Source organism: Leuciscus leuciscus, assembly GCF_965113295.1.
Source record: "Leuciscus leuciscus genome assembly, chromosome: 17".
NCBI classification, from domain to species: domain Eukaryota; kingdom Metazoa; phylum Chordata; class Actinopteri; order Cypriniformes; family Leuciscidae; genus Leuciscus; species Leuciscus leuciscus.
This window is the reverse complement of record NC_138741.1, coordinates 17164329-17191581: the sequence shown is the minus strand read 5'-3', so window position 1 is coordinate 17191581 and position 27253 is coordinate 17164329. Positions and strand designations below refer to the sequence as shown.

The following is a 27253-nucleotide window of genomic DNA, read 5'->3' as shown; positions in this document are numbered from 1 at the left end:
AAACAGCTTTCATTAATTTGTTATAATGCAAATTTGTATTGTCTGGCATATCATACTTCGCTTATTGCGCCTAATATGTCACATTTATGTACTGTAACAGTCATGTGTCCAGTCTACTCTCTGCTGTTGCGTCTACCTAAAACTTGAACTTTTTACCATCTTTTTTAGTATTAAATTCATGCAGTCAATCATGCAAGCCATTGTGATATGCATATCGTGATACGTATATTTGTGATTTTTCGATAATTTGGATATATCGTGCTGCCCTATTACTTAGTCATATCTATTAGTGATTTGCAATTTATGCTTGTGCCAATGCAAGGTGATTTATGCCTCTTTTTGTTGCAGTTGGCTGCCAATTGATAAAACTGTGATAACTTTCTACTGATATTTTAATCTTGTTATTTCTCCCCTTATCATGCATATTTTCGTCTTATCTACATGGTTTCTGAAATGCGCACTTCCACGGGTTGACACATAACTAGGCTGTCATAATTCAAGATCTGTTAAGAGAAGTTACTTACAGGCTCACTGAGAGATGTTTCAACCGGCCCAGACACATCTCACACAGAAATCTGATTAAATAAAGGCTCTATTCGTTAGAGGCTTGAATTATGTTTGAGCTCTTGGAGGGTCCACCTTAAAAGGGTTGAAATGCAAACAGTGTAAATTCAAATAAATAAAGGTTGTTTCCGCATATACGGTATCTTATCATGTAAAAGTTGTTATCAATGTTGTGACGATTCTCTGGCAGCTTCACTTGTGTCTAATCATGCATGGTTTACATTGCTTAAAGATACCTTTTAGTATATAAATGCACTTATTCAGAACAAAGGTAAGGAGATAATTTAAATACATCTACAATAATAAATAAACAGATTTGTTATAAGATTTGTTATAAGAATCCACTCAGTCCCATTCTGTAAACACCTCACAAACTGTATTTTGTACTTACTAATGAATCACTAATGACGAAGTAAAGAAAAAAATTATGTTATGTCAGGGAAGTGTTGTAAAGTTTTCTTTTATCGAAGCAGAGACCAGGAGACAGTTGGGATCGCGTTTCAACCAGAAGAGTTTCTTTATTTGAGCGCGGCTGCGGTTTCGTCCAACATAATCTAAAGTATGTAACGGTACATGGTATTTTATAGGCATTTTAGGAGGAGGGACTTTTGAAGGTGGAGACAAATTCAAACAAAGCATGTAAATGAGTATACAGGTTAAGGTAACACCCTAGACTGTGAGGGTCTGGCCAATCCTAATTCAATCAGCATAAGGCTCCAAGAGCCATTTGGGTCCGAAAGCCATTTGCAGAACAAAAGGTGAGATTCTCAGTGAATCATTCGTGTGCTAATCCCATCAGTCTGAGTGAACAGGAATTGCAACTTTGCTGAGATCTTAACCTTAAAAGATTCTTTACCATGATGTTATGTACGGAAGCATATTTGAAATAGATTCTTAAATTTGTAACCCTTCAGAAGTTTCATCATATTCTTTAATCATTTGAATAAGAAGGGCACCCTGCACATTTAGATTAGTTAAAGAGGTCAAAACTTTTATCATGTGTCTTTGAAGGGTGGAAAGACATTTAGTGTGGTTCACAATTTCTTCTGTTCATGACAACTCTATGGGCTATAAACCAAAAAAATATGTATTTGGGATGATAGCATCTGTTATTTGGGAGATCATCTTTTCCAAAACACTCGAGAGAAAATAGTCATATTTATTTACTGTAAGGAGATATCGTCACATGATGCTCAGATTCAATACACTACATCCTGCACAGTTTGCATCAAATACATTTTAGTTGATATCAAACCCACATCCTGAGGGGAAACTCGGTGACATTCATCACTTCATGAATTCAAAACCAAAAATTGAAACATTCTAAAAGCCACATAATCCCAGGGAGACGAAGGCTGACACAGGGAGACGTGTGGTTACAGGAAAGACACTTAAAGGAATTATCTGGGAAGGCTTAGGAACTCAACCATGCATACATTTGACATATAGACACATGTACCTGTAGATGGGTCAGAGTACTGACTGTTTTTGTACTGCGTGTTTGTGAGCGGATAACAGAATGGCGTTCTTTGATATAAAATAGAAGAGGTGAACATGGGCTCAGAATTTTACTGTTAAACAAACGAGGGAACCCGCTGTATCAAAAAAGTACCATTGTACTACCATGTTGATCATGTACCTTGGAGTGCCACATAAATAAATCAGTAAGACTCAAACCTTTAGTGTTCAGTAGTATTACTATAACCATTATTATAAGAATTCACCTTTAAACTTAAATCTCATCTCACCATTCTCCTTAATGAGATACCTATATGCACATATAGGCTATTCATGTAGTGTAATTCACACAAATTACCAAAACCAAGACATACACATTAATGAATGAATATATATATATATATATATATATATATATATATATATATATGTATTGTATATGTGTGTGTGTGTGTGTGTGTGTGTGTGTGTGTGTGTGTGTGTGTGTGTGTGTGTGTGACGGAGGCCAGCTAGTAGTCGCTGTGCGAGTAAACCTCACTCCCCTGATCTCAATAGGTGCTCTAGTGACAGACGCTAGAGGCTGCAGTCTTTAGCCTCCTTGTTAGAGCGCCTGACTCTCACGCCGGATACCCAGGTATATATATAACTAAAATCGAACCTTTCATTGAAGTAAAAGAATTGAAAGTGGGGGGTAAATCACATTAAGAAGTAAATGCTTTTCTCCAAAACACGCTGGCCATAATTAATTGCTCCCTGTTATTAAATACTTTTTGTAACCTCCTTTTGCCAAGATAACAGCTCTGAGTTTTCTTCTATAATGCCTGATGAGTTTGGAGAACACCTGACAAGAGATCAGAGACCATTCCTCCATACAGAATCTCTCCAGATCCTGCAGATTCACAAGTTCATGTTGGTGCTTCTTCTCTTCAGTTCACCCCACTCGTTTTCTATAGGGTTCACTTTAGGGGACTGGGACAGTCATGGCAGAAGCTTCATTTTGTGCTCACTCAGTTACTCATTTTTGTGTTGATCTTGATGTTTGTTTTGGACCGTTGTCCTGATGGAAGATCCAACCACGGCCCATTATAAGATTTCTAGCAGAGGCAGTCAGGTTTTGATTTTTTATCTGCTGGTATTTGCTAGAATCCATAATTCCATGTATCTGAACAAGATGTCCAGGACCTCCAGCAAAAAAATAGGCCCACAACATATAAGATCCAGAAGTATATTTAACCGTAGGCATGGGGTACTTTTTATCCTTGTTTGCACCAAACACATCTGGTGGGTTTGCTGCCAAAAAGCCCCCTTTTTTTTGTTCATCTGACCATAGAATCCGGTCCCTTTTGAAGATCCAGTCGTGTCTGACAACTGAATATGCTGGAGTTTATTTTTGGAGGATTTTTCTTGAAACACTCCCAAACAACATGTGGTGATATAGGCGTTGTTTGATATATCTTTTTTTAGGCTTTCTGACCCCAAGACTCAAGTAATCTCTGCAATTCTCCATCTGTGACATTTGGAGAGTCTTTGGCCACTCAGACTTTCCTCCTCACCGTGCATTAAGACAACATAGACACACGTCCTCTTCCTGGCAGATCAGTAACATCTTTAGTTGATTGGAACTTTTTAATTATTGCTCTGATGGTCAAAATGGGGATTTTCAGTTCTTTGGCTATTTTCTTAGAGCCACTTTCTATTTTGTGAAGCTCAACAATCTTTTGATGCACATCAGAACTATTATTCTTTGGTTTTACTCATTGTGATGGATGATTAAGGGAATGTGGCCTCATATTTAAACTCCTGTGAAACAAGAAGTCATAGCTAGACAATTTCATGTTCCTAGTCATCCTGGTGTGCTAAAAAAGGTCAATATTAATGGGAATATACTTCAGAGATATTTTACTCGTATACAATTCTAGGGGTGCCAATAATTGTGGCCAACGTGTTTTTGAGAAAAACATTTATTTCATAATGTGATTTATGTGACTCAATACATGCAAAGTGAGATATTTCAAGCCTTTATTTGTTATAATTTTGATGATTATGGCTTGCAGCTTATGCAAACCCTAAATTCAAAATCAAAAGAAGTTTTGAAAAATGTCATAAGCTGTAAGCCACAATCATCAAAATTATAACAAATAAAGGCTTGAAATATTTCACTTTGCATGTAATGAGTCTATATAATATATTAGTTTCACCTTTTAAGTTGAATTACTGAAATACATTAACTTTTGCACGATATTCAAATTTTTCGAGTTTCAACTGTATATATTAGGTTTAACAAAATGTATAGTCATTAGCATAGCGTAGTCATTGATGTTATATAATGACAGATTTCTCTTCTCTTATTTTCTGTAATTTTCATAATTTGTAAAGGGGAGTGGGAGTTTTCATTTACCAAACCCCTTTGCTCTATTAAAATATTATCTTTTGGACAATAATCATTTAAAAAATGAAAATGACTGATTTGAAGTTTTCAAAATAAGTTGTGAAACCGACCAGGCCACATTGTTTTAAAACCGTGACCATATTTAGGTTAAACATTGTTTGTGGGTGTGTGTGTGGGTTTAAAATGAAATCATCCTGAAAGGTTCTGTTCAATAGCAGCTCAAGATAAAGACAAGGGTGAGACCTTTTGTTTTTTTAGAGGAGTCATTACTGCTCTTTAGAGATAATAATAATAATAATAATAATAATAAAATAGCCCTAGTGGCAGCTCAACATCTTATATTTTGAATGTATTAATTCAGAGCAGAGGTGTAAAGCAGCTCTCAACTGGTTTGGCCATGGAACCCACATTTTCCCATGTTATGAAGCTGCAACCCAAATTTTTAGGAATTTGAATCAGGCAAATTTATTTCTCAAAAATGCTAAACACACACAAGTACCTTGCCACTTTACTTAACATACATAAACTTTAACAATGTCACTCACACTGATGAACAGTATAAGGTAAAGCTAATAGCAGTCCAAAACTATTTTTTGTTATGTTGATATGATACACAATCATCAAAAACAACACAAAGTGAAAATAAAGTGGTATGGAAACTACAGTTACCAATACCATGACAACTACACAACATGAACTCTTAGTAAAACATACTGAAGATGAATAGAATGAACATCATACCTGCAATTCCTTTCCAGCTAACACATGACATACCAGTTATATAATTTATTGGTACTTTTCTGTAATTTCATTGGACTTTTATTGGACATGCCCTTAATTTATTTTGCGCTTCATACATTGACATTTACATTGAATCATTTAGCAGATGCTTTTATCCAAAGCGATTTACAAATGAGGAGAGCAATAGAAGCAATTAAACTAACAACAGGACAACAATATGCAAGTGCTGTGACCCTTCCCAATTTAGTCTAACGCAGTATATGTAATGTTTTATAAAATAAAAAAATAGATATAGAGTAGAAAAGGAAAGAATATACTGAAGTGATATACAGTACATGCGATTGAAGATCAGTATATACACACAGTATAATGTCTGACAGATGAATCAAAAACTTTCACGCGTGCCTTTCAAAATAAAAGTATGACACTAGAAAAACGTTTAGAATTACGTTTTTTGTTATGGTTGATGTTGTTTCTTTACACTCCATGACCCACCAGTTGTGAAACACTGGTGTAAAGAGTACCTAAAACAATACTTACATAAAAGTAGAGATACCTTTTAGTCCAAATGACTCCATTACAAGTTACTGGTCACCAATTTCAATACTACTTGAGTAAAAGTTTTTTAGTTTTTAAAGTACTTAAGTATTTTATTCGTACTGAATGTAGGCTCAAAGATGCACTAGACATGCCAGTGAAAAACAAGAAAGAGTTGATTTGAGAGGAGAGCAATCACATGTTTATTTTCTAAAATCGAAATAAAACTGAACACCTAAATATTGCAATAAATCAATATAACGGATATATAAATTAATGTTAAGTACAATTAACTAGTCAAAACCTACTTGCAGCCATGTCCTCATCTCATATATGAAACACCTGCGATTCAGCAACTACCTGCTAATGCACTCACATTCGATTTGTGTAAAGTAGCCTTGTTGACAAGTTTGGGCAAGTAAGAGCAAGACATACAAGATAATACCTTAAATGCCCTGTTGATGGCGATCTCACTTCTTTTGTAGCAGAAATAAACTGCTGCAGAAAAAGTTAGGTGCCATGAACTACTCATTTCAAATGTATTTGTGTAAAGAATACATATACTTTTTCAATAATGTAGTCAAGTAGAGAGTAAAAGTTGCTAATATCTTTGATACTCAGTCAAAGTACAAAGTAGCCAAAAAGCTACTTAAGTAGCGTTGCGACCCAGATTAGGGATACAAAAAAAAATAAAATAAAAATAACTTGGAGTTAAAACTTTCCTAACTCAAGATAACAAACACAATGGAATCTTCCTGGTTAGCTATCTTGCCTATGCGTTCCCTCTTCTCTAATATAACTAAACAAACAAAAACTCACCATCCTGTTCAAAAGAAAAGAAACTCCAAAACCACCAACAACAGGTTTCCTGAGGTGGGCCAAGGTGAAGAAGTTAGGAATAATCAGGCTCCCCCATGCAATTGACAATGCTCAGAAAAATACTGTTTTTTTTTAATTGGGAAGATACTCTTGCCGTTATTCAAGAATTACAACCGCGGCCCAAAAATAGTGTTTAAAATTATTGCAACACCTGCTATTATTGAGTGAATTAAAAACTTACTGGTCATCAATATTTCTTCCATGAAATTGCATTTTGCATTGTTTTTTTATTATTGTTTTTTTTATTCTTATTATGATCCTGTGGCCTGTTGTCTTTCCTTGCATGATTTCACACATCCTGTATCCTGACTTTTCATGAATGCTCTGGAGACAGTCTGTATGCAAACCGTTTTTATGTAATGAAGGGGTGTGGCTCTCCCAACACTGTGTGCAACAGCTTATCGTGTGTAATTTGTCACATTAGCATTGTACCGCGAAGCCAAGTGATGCATCAGATGAGTCTGTTGTCACATTAACTGTACCTGATTACATTTAACTATCCTCATAACGATCTTATTTATATATGAAGACTTAACCCCTTCAGACCTGAATTATGTTTTAAGTTTCTGAAAAATATAAAAGTACATTTTCCCAGCTCATGAGGCTTCTATAAATGAGACCAAATAAAAAAATAAATAATAATGTTTGGCTTTAATTGTAATTTTTTTGGTCCGTTTCAATGGACGTCAGGTCAAAACAGGTGTACTTCACAAAAATGTACCAACATAAAATTAAATAATAAACATAAAAATTGTTAGTATATACTTAAAGCTTTTTCTCAAGGTCAAAAACTTTTCAACAGTATATCATTTCACCTTTAATTTTGAGGCTTTTGTTTTACAGATAGCACATTGTTTGTAACAAACTAAATATCTTAGAATCAATCAATATGGTCATGTTAGAGTCATTTTCTTTGCGCATCTTTCTTTTTTTTAGATCAAAAACTTGAACATTACAACATTTCAACTTTAATTGTAAGGTTTTTGCTTTATAGATCGCACATTTGTTTATTCATAACAAAATAAACCTAGGAATCAATCAACGCATTCACGTTAGAGTAATTTACTGTGTGCATCTTTGAAACAATTTCTCTGTTAACGATTTTCTTGTATTTCTACAGTACATTACTGGCAGCACGGTTGCCATGCATGATGCATGTATTTCGATTTCCAGTAACTGTACTGTAATTCACTTTACAGTACACAAGATCAGTACTGTAAACTACCAAATAGTACTTTACTGTATTTGTACTGTATTTCGTCATTTGATCTGCTTTTGCTGTAATTAATTATACGGTATTGTACTGTAATATCTATATTGATACATTACTGATAAATATTATAATTTTCAAAATAATTACTAATAATTATAATATTATATCATAATAAATATAATATGTAGTTATTAGGAAATATAGGCTATAGTAGGAAAAAATATGGAAATCAATGGCTATACTGTCAACTGTCTAGTTACCGACATTCTTCAAAATATCTTCTTTTGTGTTCAGCCGAATAAAGAAACTCATACAGATTTGGAACAACATAAGGATGAGTAAGTGATGACAAATATAATTTTTGGGTGTACTAAACCTATAAAGGGATAGTTCACCCAAAAATTTAAATTGGCCCATGATTTACTCACCCTCAAGCCATCCTAGGTGTGTATGACATCGTTCTTCTTTCAGACGAATACAATCGGAGTTATATTAAAAAATGTCCTGGCTTCCAAGCTTTATAATGGCAGTGAATGGTTGTTTCTGTTTTGAAAGTCCATAAAAGTGCATCCATCCATGATAAAAGTGCTCCATGCGGCTCTTGGGGGTAAATAAAGGCCTTCTGAAGCGAAGCGGTGCGTTTGTGTAAGAAAAATAATTCATTTTCAAGTTACGCTTTAGATTTATGTCAAATCTGTATGTTTTGTACAGTTTCGCCGGAAGCTAGTCATTTTACTTTATAAAGTTTTAAATACGGATATTTTTCTTACATCTCCATCTTCCTCATCATCACTTCACATAAAGTCAACATCTGAGATACTTCCATCAGCTATATGTTCAAGCACTTCAAGAACTATATATTCTGCATATGAAAAAGTTAAAAAAATGTATCGGTACTGTGATATAGATTTTTTATATAAGAAATTTCAATCAGCATTACTGGACTTCAATTACTGGAATGTGATTTCAGTAACAGGCTTTTGAACCCACTGTCCATTCTAATGGACAGACACATTTGAAAAAATCCTGATTTAAAATTTGAAATTCTACAATCGATTTTTAACTTTAATTAATAATTTCAATCTTTCTATTTTACATACAAACTATGAAATACTGACAAACATATAAAAAAATGTAAATAAAACCATAGAAAATGTTGCTTGCTTCTGTGTTTGGAGTGAAGTGCTGACATGCTTCTCTTCAAAGTAGTGTTTTTTTTAATAATTACTACATGCAGAGCTTTACTGCTATTTGATTGGATGACAAGCGTCCAATCTAATGGACTGCAGGCTTTAAACTAGGTGAAATGCTCCAGAAGTAAAAAAAAAAAGGGGGGTTGACATGTGATGTCCATTGTAATGGACGCAGGGTCTGAATGGGTTAAGATGAAAAAGCCTCTAAGTGCCATCTGAAATTTTCTTCTAGAATATGATAATTTTTTATCAAGCTTGTATATTTAAGTTCAGTAATTTCACTTAAATGACAATTCACAGGTAATTTTCATTGCCATTTAAGTGAAATTACTGAACTTAAATATTCGAGCTTCATAAAAATGGTCATTCTTGAAGAACATTTCAGATGGCACTTAGAGGCTTTTGCATCTGAACTCTTCATATATACATTTTAAGGAGTAATTAATTCACCCAAATGTGATTTTTTTATATGCCTTTATGTCATTCTGAACCTGTATAATTGTCTTTCTTTTGTGTAACATTTTTTTATATATAATATTCATATAATATATGTGAATGGGGATCTGGACCTTTGAGTTCCAAATGGCAAAAAGTAAAGGGCTAAGACGAAGTTTGACAGCGATACTGTTATCGAACATCTGACGCCGCCCACTCTGCTGAGAGTGACGGTTAGATGAAAATATGTGCTACGCGCTTTCCTCTAAATAACTACATAAACACACAACAAAATTGAGAAAACAACAAGCATTTTTTAATAAACCATAAGAAAAGCATCTAATCATATCAACGTGGATAAGTTTGTTTGCACGACCTCTGCAATTCGACACTCTAGTAAAGTCACGTCATATATATAACACTTTATACAAAAGATTGCTTAAAATCAAGCAGCTTTACCGTATTAAACATGAAAAACAGTGTCAGTGTCTCGTTTCTTCAGAAACTTCCATTTCTACTATAAAGCAGCTCTCCGGTGTGTTCATGTTTTCACTCGCGAATGTCTGAGCTCGACAGACTCAGCAGAGGAAATTAACTAGAAAAGATTTCGAAGTGAAAGAAGGCGGAGCCTCCACGCACACCTACCTATTACGTAATCGCCACGGACCAATGATAGTACAAAGGTGTTTCCCTGCCGGAGCGAACTTTTCCGGAAATTTCGCTTTGGCAAACTGTTTCAAACTCCAAACGAAGTTCGTTTTGGCCTGATTTTGTTTGGAATTGCGTCACATCAGTTCTTTCTTCGATTTCGCCTTAAAGTATATCAGGCTCTTAAATGTGGACAGAACTGTAATTTTGGGGTGAACTATCACTTTAAATACTGTGTTTGGCCTCATGCTAATCTTTAACAAGTATGAAGTATTGAAGAATATTCCTTTATATGTTAGGATAAACAAAGAGCTTGCATGTGGCACACTCAAAAGGCACACTCTCTCAGATATGAACATGATGTGGACCTTTTACACAAAAGCATTGTGCACACACACACACACACACACACACACACACACACACACACAGAGAGAGCGAGAGAGAGAGAGAGAGAGAGAGAGAGACAATCCTTACACATGAACTGGATACACACACTTTTATACTGCAAGAAACTTACGCAGCACAGACTATTTTCTATGTCTTTGGGGGGTGGTCCGAATGTGTGTGGATTTGGGTCAGAATGTCAGTGTTATGTAACAGTTAGGTGCGGCCCAGTGCTCTTTACGGGGCAGCGGTCTTAGTAAGAGTAGCCTCTGCTGTGGATCTTTGTCCTTGCGCAAAGCTCTCACAAATATTTGCTTGCTTAAATAAAGTACCCCAACCCTCCCAAATGCATTGTCCTAAGTAATGAAAACATAAAGCTCTTTGATTACAGATTTAGAATCCAAGTTTGAGTCCTGTTAGTGAATCCTTTCCTCCAAAATCCATAAATAACACTCTGTGATTAGAACTGCTCTCACATAATTTGAAAGTAATTCTTTCAATTCTTTGTTGTCGTCTGTATATTATTGATAATCTTCCAAAACTCCAAAACCGAAACAAATAGGACAGGGTTTAATTTTTTAGCTGATTATTTAAGATGTCAGCAGCAAAAACTGAAGTTAAAGACTGTATTAGAAGTTTTTCATCTAATATTTCTATTTTATTGTATTTCAGCTTTATTTAAAGCAACACCAAAGCACTTTTCCTCTTCGGTCCCCCTACAGGTTGGAAGCGGAATTGTCCATTACCGCTGTCGTTAATAATTTAGCCTACCGCAGCCTACCGTCGCACCACGCTATTTGTTTAGCGCCGGCTTTGAAAATAACAATGTCCACAGACAAGGTAGAGTATGTTGCATGATTTTATGACATCAGAAACGAAGAAAAACAAAATAATGACATTATAACGCTTGCCGTAAAGCAAGTCAAATTTGTAGTTTCTTATGTCTCATTCAAACTACAGATCCGCTACCCGATCTGGCAAACTTGCATAGTGCGGTTATAGCCGATAAAGGGCCACAAAGCAAATGCAGAAGTGCCGTTCACCCTTTTACGAGTTGATGAACCACTGAAACGATTTTGGAAACATTATTTTAAGGTACAAAATAATCTTTGGTGTTGCTTTAAATGAACGAAACCCATTTTGAATAGTTCATTGTGTTGTATGAGGGTGTGAGACTGCCAAGCAGTGCTTGAACATTAGCATAATTCCACAGAAAGTGCATCAGATGCCTTTCATTCACCGAGCTCTGCCACTCCTGCATTTATTTTATTTAATTGTGACAGGGACAAGACACATGATGTGCTGTCATGTGATCAGGTGGATGTGTGTTAGGATGATTACTCATGTTCAGATCATGTTTTGTTTTTTTATATACATAATACAATTTTGTGTGACAGGTCAACACACATCATAATATTATTTACATCTGTGTGGGTCAGGGACAAGTTACAGTAGATCAGCAATTCCTTTTTAAGTTTAAAGTTTTCACATTTGAGTCACAGTCTCAATATTTCATAATCGGATGCATTTCGTTTTAAATCCAGAATCTGTGTTATTGGGTCATCCTGTAAATAGGCTTGGTCGACTGAAAAAAAAAAAACCCAGACAATTGACAGTAATGTGTGTCATGTAAACAACGAAGGAATTCAAAATGCACTGAAAGGAATATTCATGAATATCTGTATGATACAAAATCTTAAACTGGATATGAGCTTATTCAGATTAAATATGAAAAGCCGCAGGCGTCTCAGGTTGTTTGCGTTAGCATCCATAGCCCTGAGATCACGGCTTCTCTTACTGACACACATGCCAGATCATGTATTTGCCTGAGGGCTCAAACAGTCAGAGAGGAAATTGAAGTATTAAACCTTTTTTGAGCCATAGCTAAACAAATGGGAGTTATTCACAATATGAAGCATGATTTTTAATAAAATATTCCTGTAAAGTCTAGAACCAACATAGATTGTCAGTTCAAATTTTAGTAGGATGAAGCAGGGCTGTTGATTCGGATTATGAAACCAGAATGCCATAAGCCATTTATCGCATTCAACACCCAAACAGTTGAATAAATGTGAACTCTTTCAATGTGATGAGTCAAGCGTGAACACTGGATTGTGGTCAGAACCGTCAGATCAGACACGCTGCATGCTGAAGATCTGTGAGACTTTCGTTTACTATAACAAACCTGTCAAAGAACATTTTTGTCTTTTTCCCCTTAATGGTGTTCAGGTATTCTTCCTGCTGTAAAGTTATTTACTCAGATACTGTGTTCTCTAGAAAAAGGATGGAAGCATGCGGATCATTTCTGCATCTTCCTCATATTTCTAATAGTAAAAAAAAAAAAAGTTTAATAAGATGTTTGCGTTATGGGTCACGGAAGTTGTGTCGCAGAACTATGATGATTTCCAAAGGCTTTTTATCTGTGCCAGTGGGATGTACCATGTCCTATACAGTTCATACACTGTGTTCCAAATTATTATGCAAGTGACATATCAGTAAACATTCAGATTTTAGTTTTTCAAAGAAAGCATTTGTTTCTCATATCTTTTTAGATATCTGGTATCAATCTCGGACAGGTTTAAGTAGGCCTAGTTTGCCAGGTCTTCTTAAATGGAAAACCTGCTTAAAGAGGTTGTTCCACATTATTAAGCAAGTCACAGTTCTCACATAATATGGGGAGGAAGAAAGATCTTTCTGAAGATGAAAGGCATGAAATGGTGCAATGTCTTATAAAATAACTAATATTTAGCAAAAACTGAATGGAGATTATTGAACTGTCAAAAGATTTGTGAGAGATTTGTGATCTTTCTTCCTCCCCATTTTACATAGAACTGTGACTTGCTTAATAATGTGGAACAACCTCTTTAAGTTGGTTTTCCATTTACCTAAGAGGACTTATTTTACTTATGTTGAATCAGTACTTTGCGACCGCTATATAGTATAAATATAAATATAAACATTTCTTGGAAAGATATTTTTCCAGTGTTTCATGAGCAGAACAATCCAAAAACACATTAAATAACAGTATAGCCCATTGAAGAGATGCATGTCTGTCCCTCACAGCCTCGCTTTCATTCCCATTAAAAATCAAAGATGGCGCTGCTATGAATAAGGCCTATTCGCCATGTTGTCATTATCATGTGTCTAGTTGCGTCGCTTCACTGCCATTCACAAATCCTCTCCCGTGGCCTCATGGGATAGTAAAGTGTTCATCATATGCACACTTCAGAATCTGGGTAATTTGGGTACTTTTTGGCTACTCTGTTATAAGTACTGTTCGGACATACTTTTTTTGTCACATACTGTTTTTCACCTACTCTATAGGAAGTATGTGATTTCGAATGCAGCCTAAGTGAAGGAAAAGGCAATTGCATACTTGTGGGACTAAGCAGAACTAATCTTAGACTGCTCCCTGGTGGTTATATTGCAAAATGGTTCAATTGCACAATCGTTAACTTGCACAATACCTAGACAAGATTTTCTCACTTTAGAGCAAATTTATAGTTTTGAAGCCAATGTGACTGATTTTATTTAAGAACTGACACTACACTGAATGGAGGAATCTTTTCTAAGGACCGTTTTTATGGTGTCAAACTTTATTCCAGGAGGTAGCCGTTTTGACACCTAGATCAGAGATCTTCAACCCTGCTCCTGGGGACCCACTGTCCTGCAATGTTTATTTCTAACCTGCTTCCGCTCACCTACATGTGTATTTTCAAGTGATCCTGAAGTGCTTTATAAGCTGGTTCAGGCGTGGTTGGTTAGGGTTGGAGCTAAACTCTGCAGGACAGTGCATGGATCCCAGGAGCAGGGTTGAAGACCTCTGACCTAGATGACTATTAATTCCTATTACCATGAATTATTCATATTGCACTTTAATGCTAAAAGATAAACTTGTTGTTGTTGTGTCACAATGCATATTATAGTGAGCAGGACAAAAACAACAAAGCTGTTGCAGCACTTAAATATTTCAGTACTGAAATACACTGAACCTGAGACCATGCCACCACATTCTTCCAAGAAATATTATGCAATAAATTCACTTAATTAGTTTTAATATATTATGCTTGGTTTTCTGTTTAAATGTGCTTACAAAAAACACTCTGATATTTTAACTTGTGCCACATACTCTTAAAAGTAAAAATATATTATATTATTTTTTATATCATATTATATATTTCACTATGATATAATTTTCCTATAGTTTCTTTTTTTCCCTCTTTGACTTTGGGTTGAAATGTGACCTGAACATGTTCTTTACTGGTTCCATGTGATTCACATGAGAGGATTTTGTTTTGAAGCTTCTTTTTATTGTATTGAAAAGTCGTTGTATCTGTCAAGATAATACAGAAAAACTAAATACAATCTTATAGCCCTTGCAGTTGTTTGCACTGAGTTTGCACTTTACATCTCCATTGCAAACTAGGGCATCTGGGAGTCATTTTATACTACAGTAACAATTGGTTCTCTGTTCCACAGGAGTTTTGATCAGATGAGCATCCAAACGGCGGACTATTTGATGACCGACACCTGCCCCACCCCTGTCCGCTCTCGGGCTAATTCCATGATAAGCCTGGATCTCATCTCCCTTTCAGATCCATCTTCTCCCACTCGCAAACACAGGAAGGTAGGTATATCCTGCTGGCTCTATCTGTCTCTGTCTGTAAATCTGTGGATCTTGTGAAGTGGACATGACATGGACATCACATGGGGTGAAATGTCTTTAAATCCTGAATATATAGAAATTAAAATTCTCTTTACACTTTTTCCTGTTAAACAAAAAGAACATACTGATCTTGATGAGATCACTAAAGTTTACTGTTAGGAAGAGGAAGTTGACTGGATTTCCTATGCTGAGACTAGTTTGCTTTAGCCTTGGGCAGCTGCTGCTCTACTTTCATCAGAGGATCAGATTACAGCAGTCACAGCTCCCTGTACAACAAACACTAACAGACGCTGAATCTATCTGAAATATATTCCGTGTTTTATGTGGTTCTTTTTTGAATTCTGCACAGATGGTTTTTGTAGAGAAGACTCATTTGTTGAATCATGTTCACAAACCAAGGACATTGTACATTGCTTCTTGTACTATGGTTTAACTTACTACGTAAAAATACTTGGTAAAAAGCTTCTAGTGAATTAAAACAGCTCAAATGTGTTAAACATACATTTTATAACCATTGTCGGCTATTTATAACAAAAATGGTTTGATGTTAGTGAAATAAATAAGGTTATTTATATTTGGTTTCCCCATTTGCTGGTCTGTTTCAGTTCCATTCATGACGTAATGATCACTTGAACAGCTTCAAGGATAGTTCACCCAAAAAGGAAAATTCAGTCATTATTTACTCACCCTCAAGAATCATTCAAGAATTTTCATTTTTGGATGAACAATCCCTTTAAGTGTTGTTAGCTCTTTCATGAGCCTGCAGAGGGCAGCACAGGCTGAACAACTCAGTGAACTACACATTAAATACATAATATGTATGGATGTCAAAAGAACAGAAAAATGTGGATAGAAGTATAATTTAAACATTATTATAAGTCCATTAAAGTCTATTTGTCCACACAACCATTTGTTAGTTATCCATACACAGAAAAACATGTACGCCTTCACTTTATGTTCCTATGGTAGGCTACTCTATGCAAAGTCCAGGTTCAGGTTGCTCATTATTACCTAAATAGATCTGAAATAGAGTAATGCAGGGATGACGTCAAAACCCGGAAGACTAATTCGCATCTAGTTTCCTCAAAGTTTTCCTATAGGGTTTTATAACAGGGTTTTTCAATTTATGAGTAAAATATAGCCTGTGGTAAACATTACTTGATGATTCTGTGACTTTTTTTTCAATGACGTAAATTACACACACCCCTAGCAAAAACGCACATTTTGAAGCTGTATTTTTGAAAAAGTAACTACAGTTTGGGGTGTGAGTGTGTGCAGTTTATGTTGTAAAACATAACCTCAAATGATCGTCAAGTTATGGCTTTATTTTACTCATAAATTGAAAAACCCCATTATAAAACCCCATAGGAAAATCTCGAGGGAACGAGGGTTAGTCTTTTGTTTTGATGTCCTCCCTTCACCTTCAGCACTCTATACTGGGTGTCTCTTTACCAAAGATTTCAGTAACAATATTGTAAAAATTAGAGTGTTCACTTTGACCTACTGAGTTGACAGAAAAGTAAAGTCAAAGTCATACAACAGTGAAGTCAAACAAAATCACACCTCAATAGCAGTGTTAAGGAAGGCTGACCTTTCTGTTGTCCATGACAAAGAGAACTTCAAGGTTTTATCCTTCTATGGATAAACCACCTGATGCCAAACAATGAACACACCTTCCTTTTTTAAAAGTTATTAGCAATAACTTATGCTTATGGTTTGTGTTATTTGCTATTTAGCTGATACTTTTCATCCAAAGCAATACTTAAATGAGTGAATATTCATTCAATTAAGTGTTGTACTCAATTAATGCACAAAACGAACAATCCAGTTCATTGCTCACACAAACTTTGGGCTGAACATGCAACTAAATGTAATAATGATACATTAAATATTTTATTAACTTTTATTTAATTGTATTCACTGTAGTTTCACTTGATGCTAGTGATATATACATAAAGTTAAAGAATCCAGTTGACAAGTGCAATACAGAAATTAATATAAATCAGTAAAGTAATTGTTAATTGTTGTACAGATGAAGATATTTAATTGTTTTGTCATTATAAATTACATATTACATTAAAGGTTGACAACCACATTATGATTATGATTATTATTATTATTATTATGAGTTGTATTATTTGGTGTTTAATGCCCGGTGGTCTGTAGAGTCACGTTGGATAGACAGGAAGGGTGTGGCGTTTGGTTGGATGTGGTCGGTCTTCATACATTGACTGTGGAAGAATAATGGTATTTAACTTTGCCAGTTGCACAACAGCTCTAAAGTGAGCGCACTTACATGTGGCACAACCAGCAAAACTCCTGGAGCGGCGCCACCAAAGTAAACAGAACATGATTGCAACTTCAAAAAGTTTTGTCATTTTTTCGGTTCATGCAGTCTGCGACTGAACAGCGATTGAATAAGACGGTCTGAATATCGTAATCGAGAAAAGAGCTGGATTAATACCCTGTCGGCTATTTGTTTCTTCTATGTTTTATTGCTGAAAACTTTGGACTGCTTACAATGATTTCTGTGTTCTGATTTCGGTACACTGCATGAAAAAAAGAAGAAAAACAAACAAACTAAACAAAAAAGAGACAGACTCACCATCAGTTGGATAAAATGGTAAGACTGCTATTTTGTTTAAAACAGATCAAACGTTAAGGGAAAGTAGTTGTGTTTGTTTTCGGGGTTTTATCGTGTCTGGAGAGTTTTTGACTGTCTTAAAACACATTGAGCTGCTGCCTACCTACAGCATGTTGTGTGTTCTCACATGCGCGGTAATTATTATTTCCCCCGGTTCTTAGGTCGCTCTGAGCTGAATCGGAACACTTTTAATGCTCAAATACTGTGCAAGTAGACAGTCACAACACTCGGTTTTGAGACACAGCCTTTGTCCTAGTTTAGGATAGTTACAGTGATCCTGCGAATCACTTTTCGTTCGTTCAAAAGAGCCGCTTCAAAATAAATAAATTATTCTTTACGCCATGGCGTGGTATTGCTGCGTGCTATCAAGTTCATATATATGTTTAGTTAGGCTATGTTTCCCGCAAGTTCTGTCAATAGTTCAATTGAACTTGCGACCATAGTTGGCGATGCTTGTGGGAAACGCATCCCAGACCTATTTATGAAGTAATCGTTGTATCCTGTTTTGTGAACTGAATCATTAAAAGGTATCGACTCCAAGGAATGATTCGTTTATGAATCGGACGTTAGTAGGTGGAGGTAAAAACAAGGAGGTACATGTTTCAGAGGGGACTGCTCTGTAGAGGAAAAGATCATCTATTATTAACGGGGAATTGGCAAGGTATGAGGTTAGTCATTTCACCTCGGGTGCTCAGAATTTTTTATATGTAGATTTTTTTTTTTTTTTTTTCATAACGAGTAACTGCCGCGGGAGTCTGGAATTTATGTTCTTGTCAACGTGGCGCTGCTAATATTTATGTTTATGTATCTGAAAGATGGATATGTCCCCCAAACTTATTTACTTATAAATTAAGTACTTGAGTTTATCTATCAAATGTATTTTATGATTCCGTAAAAAAAAACAAAAAAAACATTTTATTCTATTCATTTAAAATGTAATATTTTGAGTTTTACATAAGTATTAAAACCGACTGAACCGATGTCAGTGGCAACACCAAGGTACCACATTTTTAAGTAACAATAATAACTGTAAATATAGTATGTTGGAGGATGTTTGGTTAGGGTTTTGTGCTGACTTGAATGTTCTGTTGATGTGCTTCCTCTTGTTCCCGGGTGACTGTATATGTTCTTGCACATCACTCATTTTAGAGTGCCCGCCAAGGCTGGGTTGGTCTCATGTTCAGATTTTGAAGACCATGGATTGTAAAGTGGAGGTTTAGGGACTTGTCTCAAGTCCCACTTTTCTGGAGACATTTTACATCTTTTTTTCTAATGATTGTGTGTGGCTATCTTGTTGAATTCCTTTATACTATAACTAAGGTTTTATGCATTTATGGAAGATCGTTATCGTGAATAATTGATTTTGAAGCAATATGGTACGATAAGCTGTGCTGTATAGATAGTCATCAAGGAAGACAGCTCGCAGGTTGGGGAAAACAAATACCAATTACCTATGCTTTTCTATGTGGGAAATAAGCATACTGTATGTATCCAATAGATTTGCAATAGGGGTTTTTACCTTCCAGCAAATGGAATAAATAAGCTAAAACAAGATTTCTGGGAATACAAACAATGCAGTGACTCTTTACTTTGCATATTTTGAATAAGTAAATTGTAAATCAGTAAATGTCAGAACTCAGATTACTATTTGCCAATGGAACACAGAAATACACAGTATCATTGGTGTTATTTTGTCAAGATCATTTATTATAATTTTTTGTAATTGGAACTAAAATTGCTAATAATGTTCAAAATCTGTAACCCCCTCAGCACAGTCGCAAGTACTCAAGTTTAAGTAAGGGATAATGTAGAGCAAGGCGGTTGTTATAGCGAATACAACCCTGACAGGCTGATCAGGACCCCGACGCGAAGCGGAGCATGTAATAAGCGGAGATAATAAGCATTATCCCGCTTATTACATGACTACCTACCAAATAAATCAATAATTTGATACAAAATATTGATTTAAAAAGGAGTTTGATTTAAAAACGATTGTATTGCTTCCGCTAAAGAAAATAGTCTGTTCCGTCTCTACGGTTAGAATCCTGCGTCCATAGCAACGCTCTGTTTTTCATGGCAACGGTGTGTTATACTCAGCAGCGGTCTGTTATCAAGAAATAACAGACCGCATTCTACATTAGAATTCAACCAAGCCATGTAATAATAATAGTTATTTGAGATTGTATTTTATTTAGGCTAGGTGTTCTTACTTGTCTTTCCCCGTTTTGTTCTCCTAGAGTTCTGAGGAGAAGAGTGGAGTTTTCAATCGTATTGGAAGCTTTTTCACTCGGAAGAAAAAAAGCAGAACCACGTCGGAGGACAGTGATGATAATTTGTCGCCAGAGGCAAACAGCCCAACCAAGTACTCAGGATCAGAACAACTGAGACAGACTCAACACAGAGAGATTGATGATAATTCAGAGTTTGGTCCAGAGAACAGAAGTCCCAGCGTGTGTAGCGTTGCCTCCATTGTCGCATATGGAGGAGACTTGCCTTTTGCTGACAGTGGCAGTAGTGGACGAGGGAGCGTAAAAGAGGTAGAAGTGATCAAAGTGAGCAGGGTCGAGACCTCCTGTGACAAGAAGACAGAGCATCTGGTGCAGGAAGTGAACAGGAAGCTCAAGGTGTACCAGGAGGAGACAACAGACACAACAATAAAGAAATGTGCAGACGTCCCTGTACACACTCCTGACACGCCAAAGTATTCCGTGGCCTCAGGAGGGACTGAGAGTAAAAAAACTGTTTTGAAACCCACCATCACAGGTGGCGGGAATTACACGGCGCTGGTCGGGGTGACTCTGGGATCACATTCTAGAAACTCATCGTCCTCCGACATTCAGCCTGGAGAACAGACGGTAACTGAAAGCATGGGGAAGAAAAACAGCTGCAAGCGAAAATCACGCAAACTAAGCAATCAAGAAGGCAATAATGAGCTTCCCACCCCAACGAACACAACTTCCCCTGAGGCAGAGGAGAGTTCAGCTAAATCTTCTCCCTCACCTGGTCAAGTACACAGAGCCGTGTGGGCGGAAACTCACCTGACAGAGGAGGAGAGTGAGAGCTCCATTACTGACTCACTTTCTCCTGCCGAACCTGCTCTGGCCAGCCCAACTGAGAGTTACTCTATCCTCGGTGCAGTTGCCAGCAACACTCCTGGTCCTTCTCGAGCTCCAGAGCCAGCCAACTTCACCTTACAAGACAGCACTGAACCACCAGAGGAGGAAACTCGAGAGAGACTTATTCCTAAACACCTACATGCTGACAGCAATGAAGAGAAACGCAGAAGCTTGAAACTGTCAAAGAGTGAAAAAGTCTTTGCTAAAAGAGTGTTAGTTGGTTCTCAATCAAGCCTAGAGGGGGAAGAACAAGCTGAAAGTGAGACTAACCTGGATATAACGCAGAATGTACAGCAGGTTAGGGTGAAAATGTAAGTACTCTTGTGTTGTGTTTGTGTGTCTCTGTTGGGTTACTGAGCAGCGAGGCCTTTGTTAAGTCTGTACAGTGCAGATGACTGTGTGCAATATGATACTTGGGTTCCCATGATTTTGAGTGTGAGATGAACAATGACTCTCAGATCTTTCCATAGATTTAGGTTTCTGTGTGTATATATATATATATATATATATATATATATATATATATATATACACACACACACACTTTGGGGTCGGTAATATTTTTTAAATGCTTTTGAAATAAGTATTGCATGCACACAATGCATACAATAAAACAGTAATATTATTGTGCAATATTATTACAATTTAAAATGTTTTTATTTTAATGTATTTTAAAATGTAATTTATTAATGTGATGGCAAAGCTGAACTTTCAGCAGCCATTACTCCAGTTTTCAGTGTTGAATGATCTTTCAGTAATCATTCTAAAATTGTGATTTGCTGCTCAAGAAACATTTCTTATTATTATCAGTTGAATGCAGTTGTGCTGCTTAATATTTTTTGAGGAAACCATGATGAAAGTTCAAAAGAACTGTATATTTTTTAAATAGAAATAGTTATATAACATTATAAATGTTTTTGCTGCCACTTTTGATCAATTTAATGCGTCCTCACTGAATAAATATATTAATTTCTTTTTTTTTTTAAATACTCACCCTAAACTTATAAACTTGTTTTGTTTTTTATAGCTATATTAGTTTTGTTGTGGACTTTCTTTAGGGAGGAATAGATCTAACCACAATGAGTGTTACTGTTGTCTAATGAGTGTAACTGCTGTTTCTATGTAATTTGATTTAATTATCTCATTATTTATCATGTACAGCTGTGATAAAAGTAAATGAACACCCGGTACAATGGAAATTAAGTGCAAGTGATTCACTGCTGTGCAAGTTCACCTCTGATTTATCATGGTTCATGGTTAAAAGTGGTTAAAAGTTTAAGCTGTTTAAGTTGTGTTCAATGATGCCAAGGTTAAAAATGCGGTCAAACAAGTTCATAAAAAATTTTCTGAAATAATTTAAGCTCTTTAACACTACAAGTTTTTACACGGTTGAAGAAATAAAATAATTTCTCATCAATGTGATGCATGCTGTTGAAAGCATATGAATGCATGGATCCTCCCATACCTGTCTCTTAACATTGCTGTTGCCTTTGTCTTTCCACAGATTACCAAACCCCAAAAGTGTGAATGTCAATCAGTCCAACCAACAGACAAATGAGTCGGTAGAAGATTGTGCTGTTTTCATTCAAGAGCAGCCTCTCGATGAGGATGTAGAGAGCCCCTTTGAACTTTCAACAGAGAATAGAGACGCTACTGATTTCCCAGAAATGCCAATTAATAAAGTACCATTTAATAGTGTGATGAGCAGTCATCAAAACTCATCTGTGCCATCCAAGCGTACGGACAGAGCTGCAAGTGGAACAAATGGGGGAATTAAAGCGAAGAGCCCTCCACCACAAGTTGCCCCTAAAACAAAAGCTGTAATGTCTCGCATTAAAAGCCTCTCTGAGGCATCAACGATAGAAGTGCCTCCAGTACGGAGAATTTCGCAGAAGCAGACAGACCAAAAAGAGATCCGGTCTCCAACAGAAAAAGACCAATCTGTTACACTTAGTAAACCAATTGACACTAAGACCAGAATTCCTAAGAAAACCGGACCAGAGGTTCAAACAAAACCAAAGAAAATGGTGGAGGTTGTCACAGTGTATAGTGTGTCTACTGAAGCTGAAAGACAGATGTCCACCAAACGTCAGAATGGGGCAGGATTAATAAGCCCAGAGCAGAAAATGTCACAGACAAAGAGAGTGGAAGAGAGGGATGTTTTGGATGCCTCAGTAATGACAAAAACTTCTCAACCCACTAAAGAACAGGTCACTGTTTCAAAGCCTAAAAGAGAAAGAAGTCTAAAAAATTCACTTTCTGATGATAAATCCCCATCCTCCCCATCTTCACTGGAGAATTCTGGTTCAACAAAGCTTAACATTGAATTCAAAGCATGTAAAGATATCCAAAAATCAAAAACACAACCAACAATTGTCAGTGACAGAAGCCCAACATCAAAGAGTAGTTTTCATTATTCAAAGAGTAAAGTCAAATCAGGTGACACTGGCAACAAAACCCAGGTAAAACTTTCTTCCTCAGCACCTGGCATTGACCAATCAGAGCAGAACATTGAAAAGGAGAAGTCAGCGAACGAAACCCAGCTAAGCGGGCCAAAGAGTCCAAGAAAAGTCATGACTGATGTGTCACCAACAGGAAGAAAGCTGCCTCAAATGTCACCAACAAGCCCTCTTAAACAGCCCTCAGATGAAGAAGTTGCCCGCGGAGAGAGTGAGTCATATGAACCCGCTTCTCTGCCACTTACCAAGCCAGAGAGAAATGAGTCATCACTGTTTAACGGTCCTGAAAGTAGTAGCAAATCTTCCAAATGTGATCAAGCCACTGGGAATGCTGCGGCCAGGGTATCACCAGAGCTCAAATTGAAAAGCCCTGTTAAGGACATGGGTAATTTACAGTCAGCAACACCACGTCTCAAAAGTCCCACTAAACTTAAACCCAAGAAAGATTTTAGGAAGGCAGAGGCAACTGCAGCATCAGATTCAAAAATAGACGAATGTGAGAAGATGATGACAAATTTGTCTGTCACACCCACCGCTGCTCTGAAATCTGACACAGTTAAAAATATTTGTACTCAATCAAAAGCCATTTCTGAAACGGAGAGTGAAAATTGTGATACTGCTGAGACCAAAGTCACATTGGATGTGTCACTTTCAGTAAATGATTGTCAAACCAATCGACAGACAGAATCAAATCTGTCAATTTTATCAGACCCACATGTGGAAGTTGCATTAGATAAACAGTCCGATATTGCCAAAGAAAAGGATATTGTTGGGTTTGGGGAAAAGACATGTGCTTTTGCTACGGCAGATGAAATTTCCACAATATCTAAGAAGGCTAAACAATCAAAAGCCTCTTCTGAAACAAATGGTAAAAAATCTGGTGCCACTGATACTAAAGTCACATTGGATTTGCCACTTTCAGAAAAGAATGATTCACACTCCGAAAAACACCAGACAGAGTCAAATCTATCGATTTCATCACACCCACATGTCCACGATGTACCAGATAAGCTATCAGTTAAAGAGAAGCCGCTTGCTGGGTTCAAGAAGGAGAAATATGTCCTTACCAAGGAAAATGACATTTCCTCAATACCTGAGATGGGCCATTACACAGCCAGTGATCTGAGTATTCAAGATATTTGTAAACAATCAAAAGCCACTTCTAAAACAAAGGGTGAACAATCTGGTGCTGCTGACACCAAAGTCAAACTGGATGTGTCGCTTTCAGAAAACAATTTGCAAACCATAAAATGTCAGACCGAATCAAATCTTCCAGATTTATCAGAGTCACATGTCCAGATTATGCCAGATATGCAGGCAGATGTTGTCAAAGAGAAGTTTCTTGGATTCAAAGAAGACAAATGTGCCCTTACTAAGACAGATGAAATTTCCACAGTACCCAAGACAGCTAAACAATCAAGAGCTTCCTCTGAAATGAAAGATGAAAAATCTGGTGCTGCTGAAACCAAAGTCAAACTGGATGTGTCGCTTTCAGAAAACAACAAAATGCAAACCATAAAACTTCAGACCAAATCAAATCTACCAGATTCATCAGAGTCACATGTCCAGATTATGCCAGATATACAGGCAGATGATGTCAAAGAGAAGTTTCTTGGATTCAAAGAAGACAAATGTGCCCTTACTAAGACAGATGAAATTTCCACAATACCCAAGACAGCTAAACAATCAAAAGCTTCTTCTGAAGTGAATGATGAAAAATCTGGTGCTGCTGAAACCAAGGTCAAACTGGATGTGTCGGATTCAGAAAACAATTTACAATTCATAAAACGACAGACAGATTCGAACTTACCAGTTTCAACGGAATCACATGTGCAGGTTGCATCTGATGAGCTGCAAGATGTTGTCAAAGAGAAGTCTCTTGTTGGGTTTGAGAAAGAGCCAACCAGTAATCGGAGTGCTCAAGGTATGGAGAAGTCTTGCCCTTCTCAGGATCAAATCATTCCAGTCATTTCAGAGAATTCATCAAAGATAGTCCAGAAGATGGAGACCAAAGAGCACAGTGTGAAAAATGCTCTAAATTCAGATTTGAAACGACCAAAAACAACTATACAGCTAGATGAAAAGGTTCAAAATAAAGAAGAAAGTGGTAAATGCAAAGTTTCAGAGAAGCAACCGGTTCAGTCTGAAGAGTCAAGTAAAACAAACCCAGAGTGTGTCAAACAGAATGAATCCAATATATCAAAGCAAGTTGATGAGGCGGCAGTAGCAGTGTTCACGGCTCCAGAGGCTTCTTCTAAACCAGAACCTGTTCAAAAAGGTGATCAGACTTTAGAGCAGCAACTTCCATCAGTTAAAAAAATACCAGATAAACAGACTTTCAAAGTGGACAGGAAGAGTGAGGTCCGAATTAAAAATACAGAGTCTAACCTGAAAGTCAAGGATTTTACAAAGACTAAAGATAAACTACCAGCTATTAACTTGCAAAAGCTGAAACCACCATCCAACCAAAGCGTTCAACAATTTACATCTCAGAATCTTCCTTTGGACCCCAAAAGCCTCTCACAAATTAGCAAGGCACCATCTAGTTGGTTAGATGTGGACCAAAGTTTTGAGAAAAAGAAAGCAGAGAGACGTTTGGATTGTTCTGCAAGTGATGACAATCAGCTTGACACTTCGGGTGACTTTGATGATTTCATTCGTAACATTAAAGAGAACTGCTCCCCTTTCTCTTTGCCACCAAGAAAACATGGGCAGAACAAGATGCCTTCGCCACCTTTTGCCATGCCGGCCATTAAAGAAGATCACTTTGAAAAGATTCTTGACCCAGAACAGTTCCAGTTTGGGACAAGAAAAACTGCAGGACCAAAAGACCCCTCTCCAGCCATGATTATTAAGAAGAACAATGAAGGGGCAAAAACCAACCCATTGTCCAAACGTGCTGAGGACATCCTGCTTTATAAAGGTCTTTCATCTAGACGGGAACAAGACAAAGCTAAAAAGCTCACAGTTACTGAGGAGAAAAATGATGGAGAAAAACAAATCACAGAAGGCTCTGGAAAAATGTCCTCAAGACTGGAAAGAATGTCAATAATTTCAAACCTTGTGAACTACCCAAACACATCAAGAAAAGCCAGAACTGAACCAAGCTCTCTCATTAATGGCATTCAGTCCCCCATTACGCCACCACCAGAGGTGGTGCCAACCTCAGGAGAGCAGAAGGGTATACCACTGTCCCATGCTGTCACAGCTCCAAAAGAGGGGCTTGGTGACTTGCCAGATCATGGCAATGTAAAGGGTGGACCTGGTGATTCAGTAAAGGGCCCATTGACACCTCCTCTTCTTCCAACTTTCTCAGAAGTCAAACTGCCTGACTTATTGGAGAAATACATGAATAAAGGCAAAGAATCCAACACAATTAACCAGCAAAGGCCTGACACTAGCTCTCTCCCTGCATTGGATATTGGTCTCACCTCCAACACATTTAATTCAAACATGGGACTGCAAGGCATATCAGGATTAACATCTCCATCCAGCAGCACTCAGCAGATTCCACTGCTCACACCCACCAGCCTCTCACCAACATATGCAGAGGTAAGAAATATTCTTAATACAGAATGCCCACTGTTTAAAAAAAAAAAATCTCCTTTTGAGTAAAGCCCAAAAAGTCCTAATTTTAAGTTCTTGCTTGTATAGTATAGTATAGTATAGTGAACAGCATGTGCTATATACTCTAGTGCATAATGTGTATAAAGCCTTTGTTTATAGTTTATTCGCTGCAGGGATGTGGGGAAGTCTTGCTTCACTGTTGAAACCGCTTGGGTTGTCTGTACCTGCCTGGTCTTTTATTAGTGGAACTTATGTTGTTCAGTGTTTAAGGGGAATGTTAAGCCCTCTAGGCTTCAGTTTGTTTTTATAGGTACCACTGACCACAGTGCCTTAGTGAGCAGTACTACTTTTAAACCA

General features: G+C 36.8%; 1 protein-coding gene across 2 annotated transcripts in view; it reads left to right on the top strand.

The window, feature by feature from the left end:
- Positions 1 to 27253, top strand: part of crybg1a (crystallin beta-gamma domain containing 1a) — a 46529-nt gene that overhangs the window by 6681 nt on the left and 12595 nt on the right. Inside the window, exons 2-4 of one of the 2 annotated variants that reach the window (XM_082143980.1) lie at positions 14924 to 15071; positions 19992 to 21181; positions 22375 to 26881. In XM_082143980.1, coding sequence (XP_082000106.1) covers positions 14924 to 15071; positions 19992 to 21181; positions 22375 to 26881 — 5845 coding nt within the window. Of the gene's footprint in view, positions 1 to 14923; positions 15072 to 17288; positions 17734 to 19991; positions 21182 to 22374; positions 26882 to 27253 lie in introns of those variants that run through there. The other variant, XM_082143981.1, reaches the window with a different exon arrangement.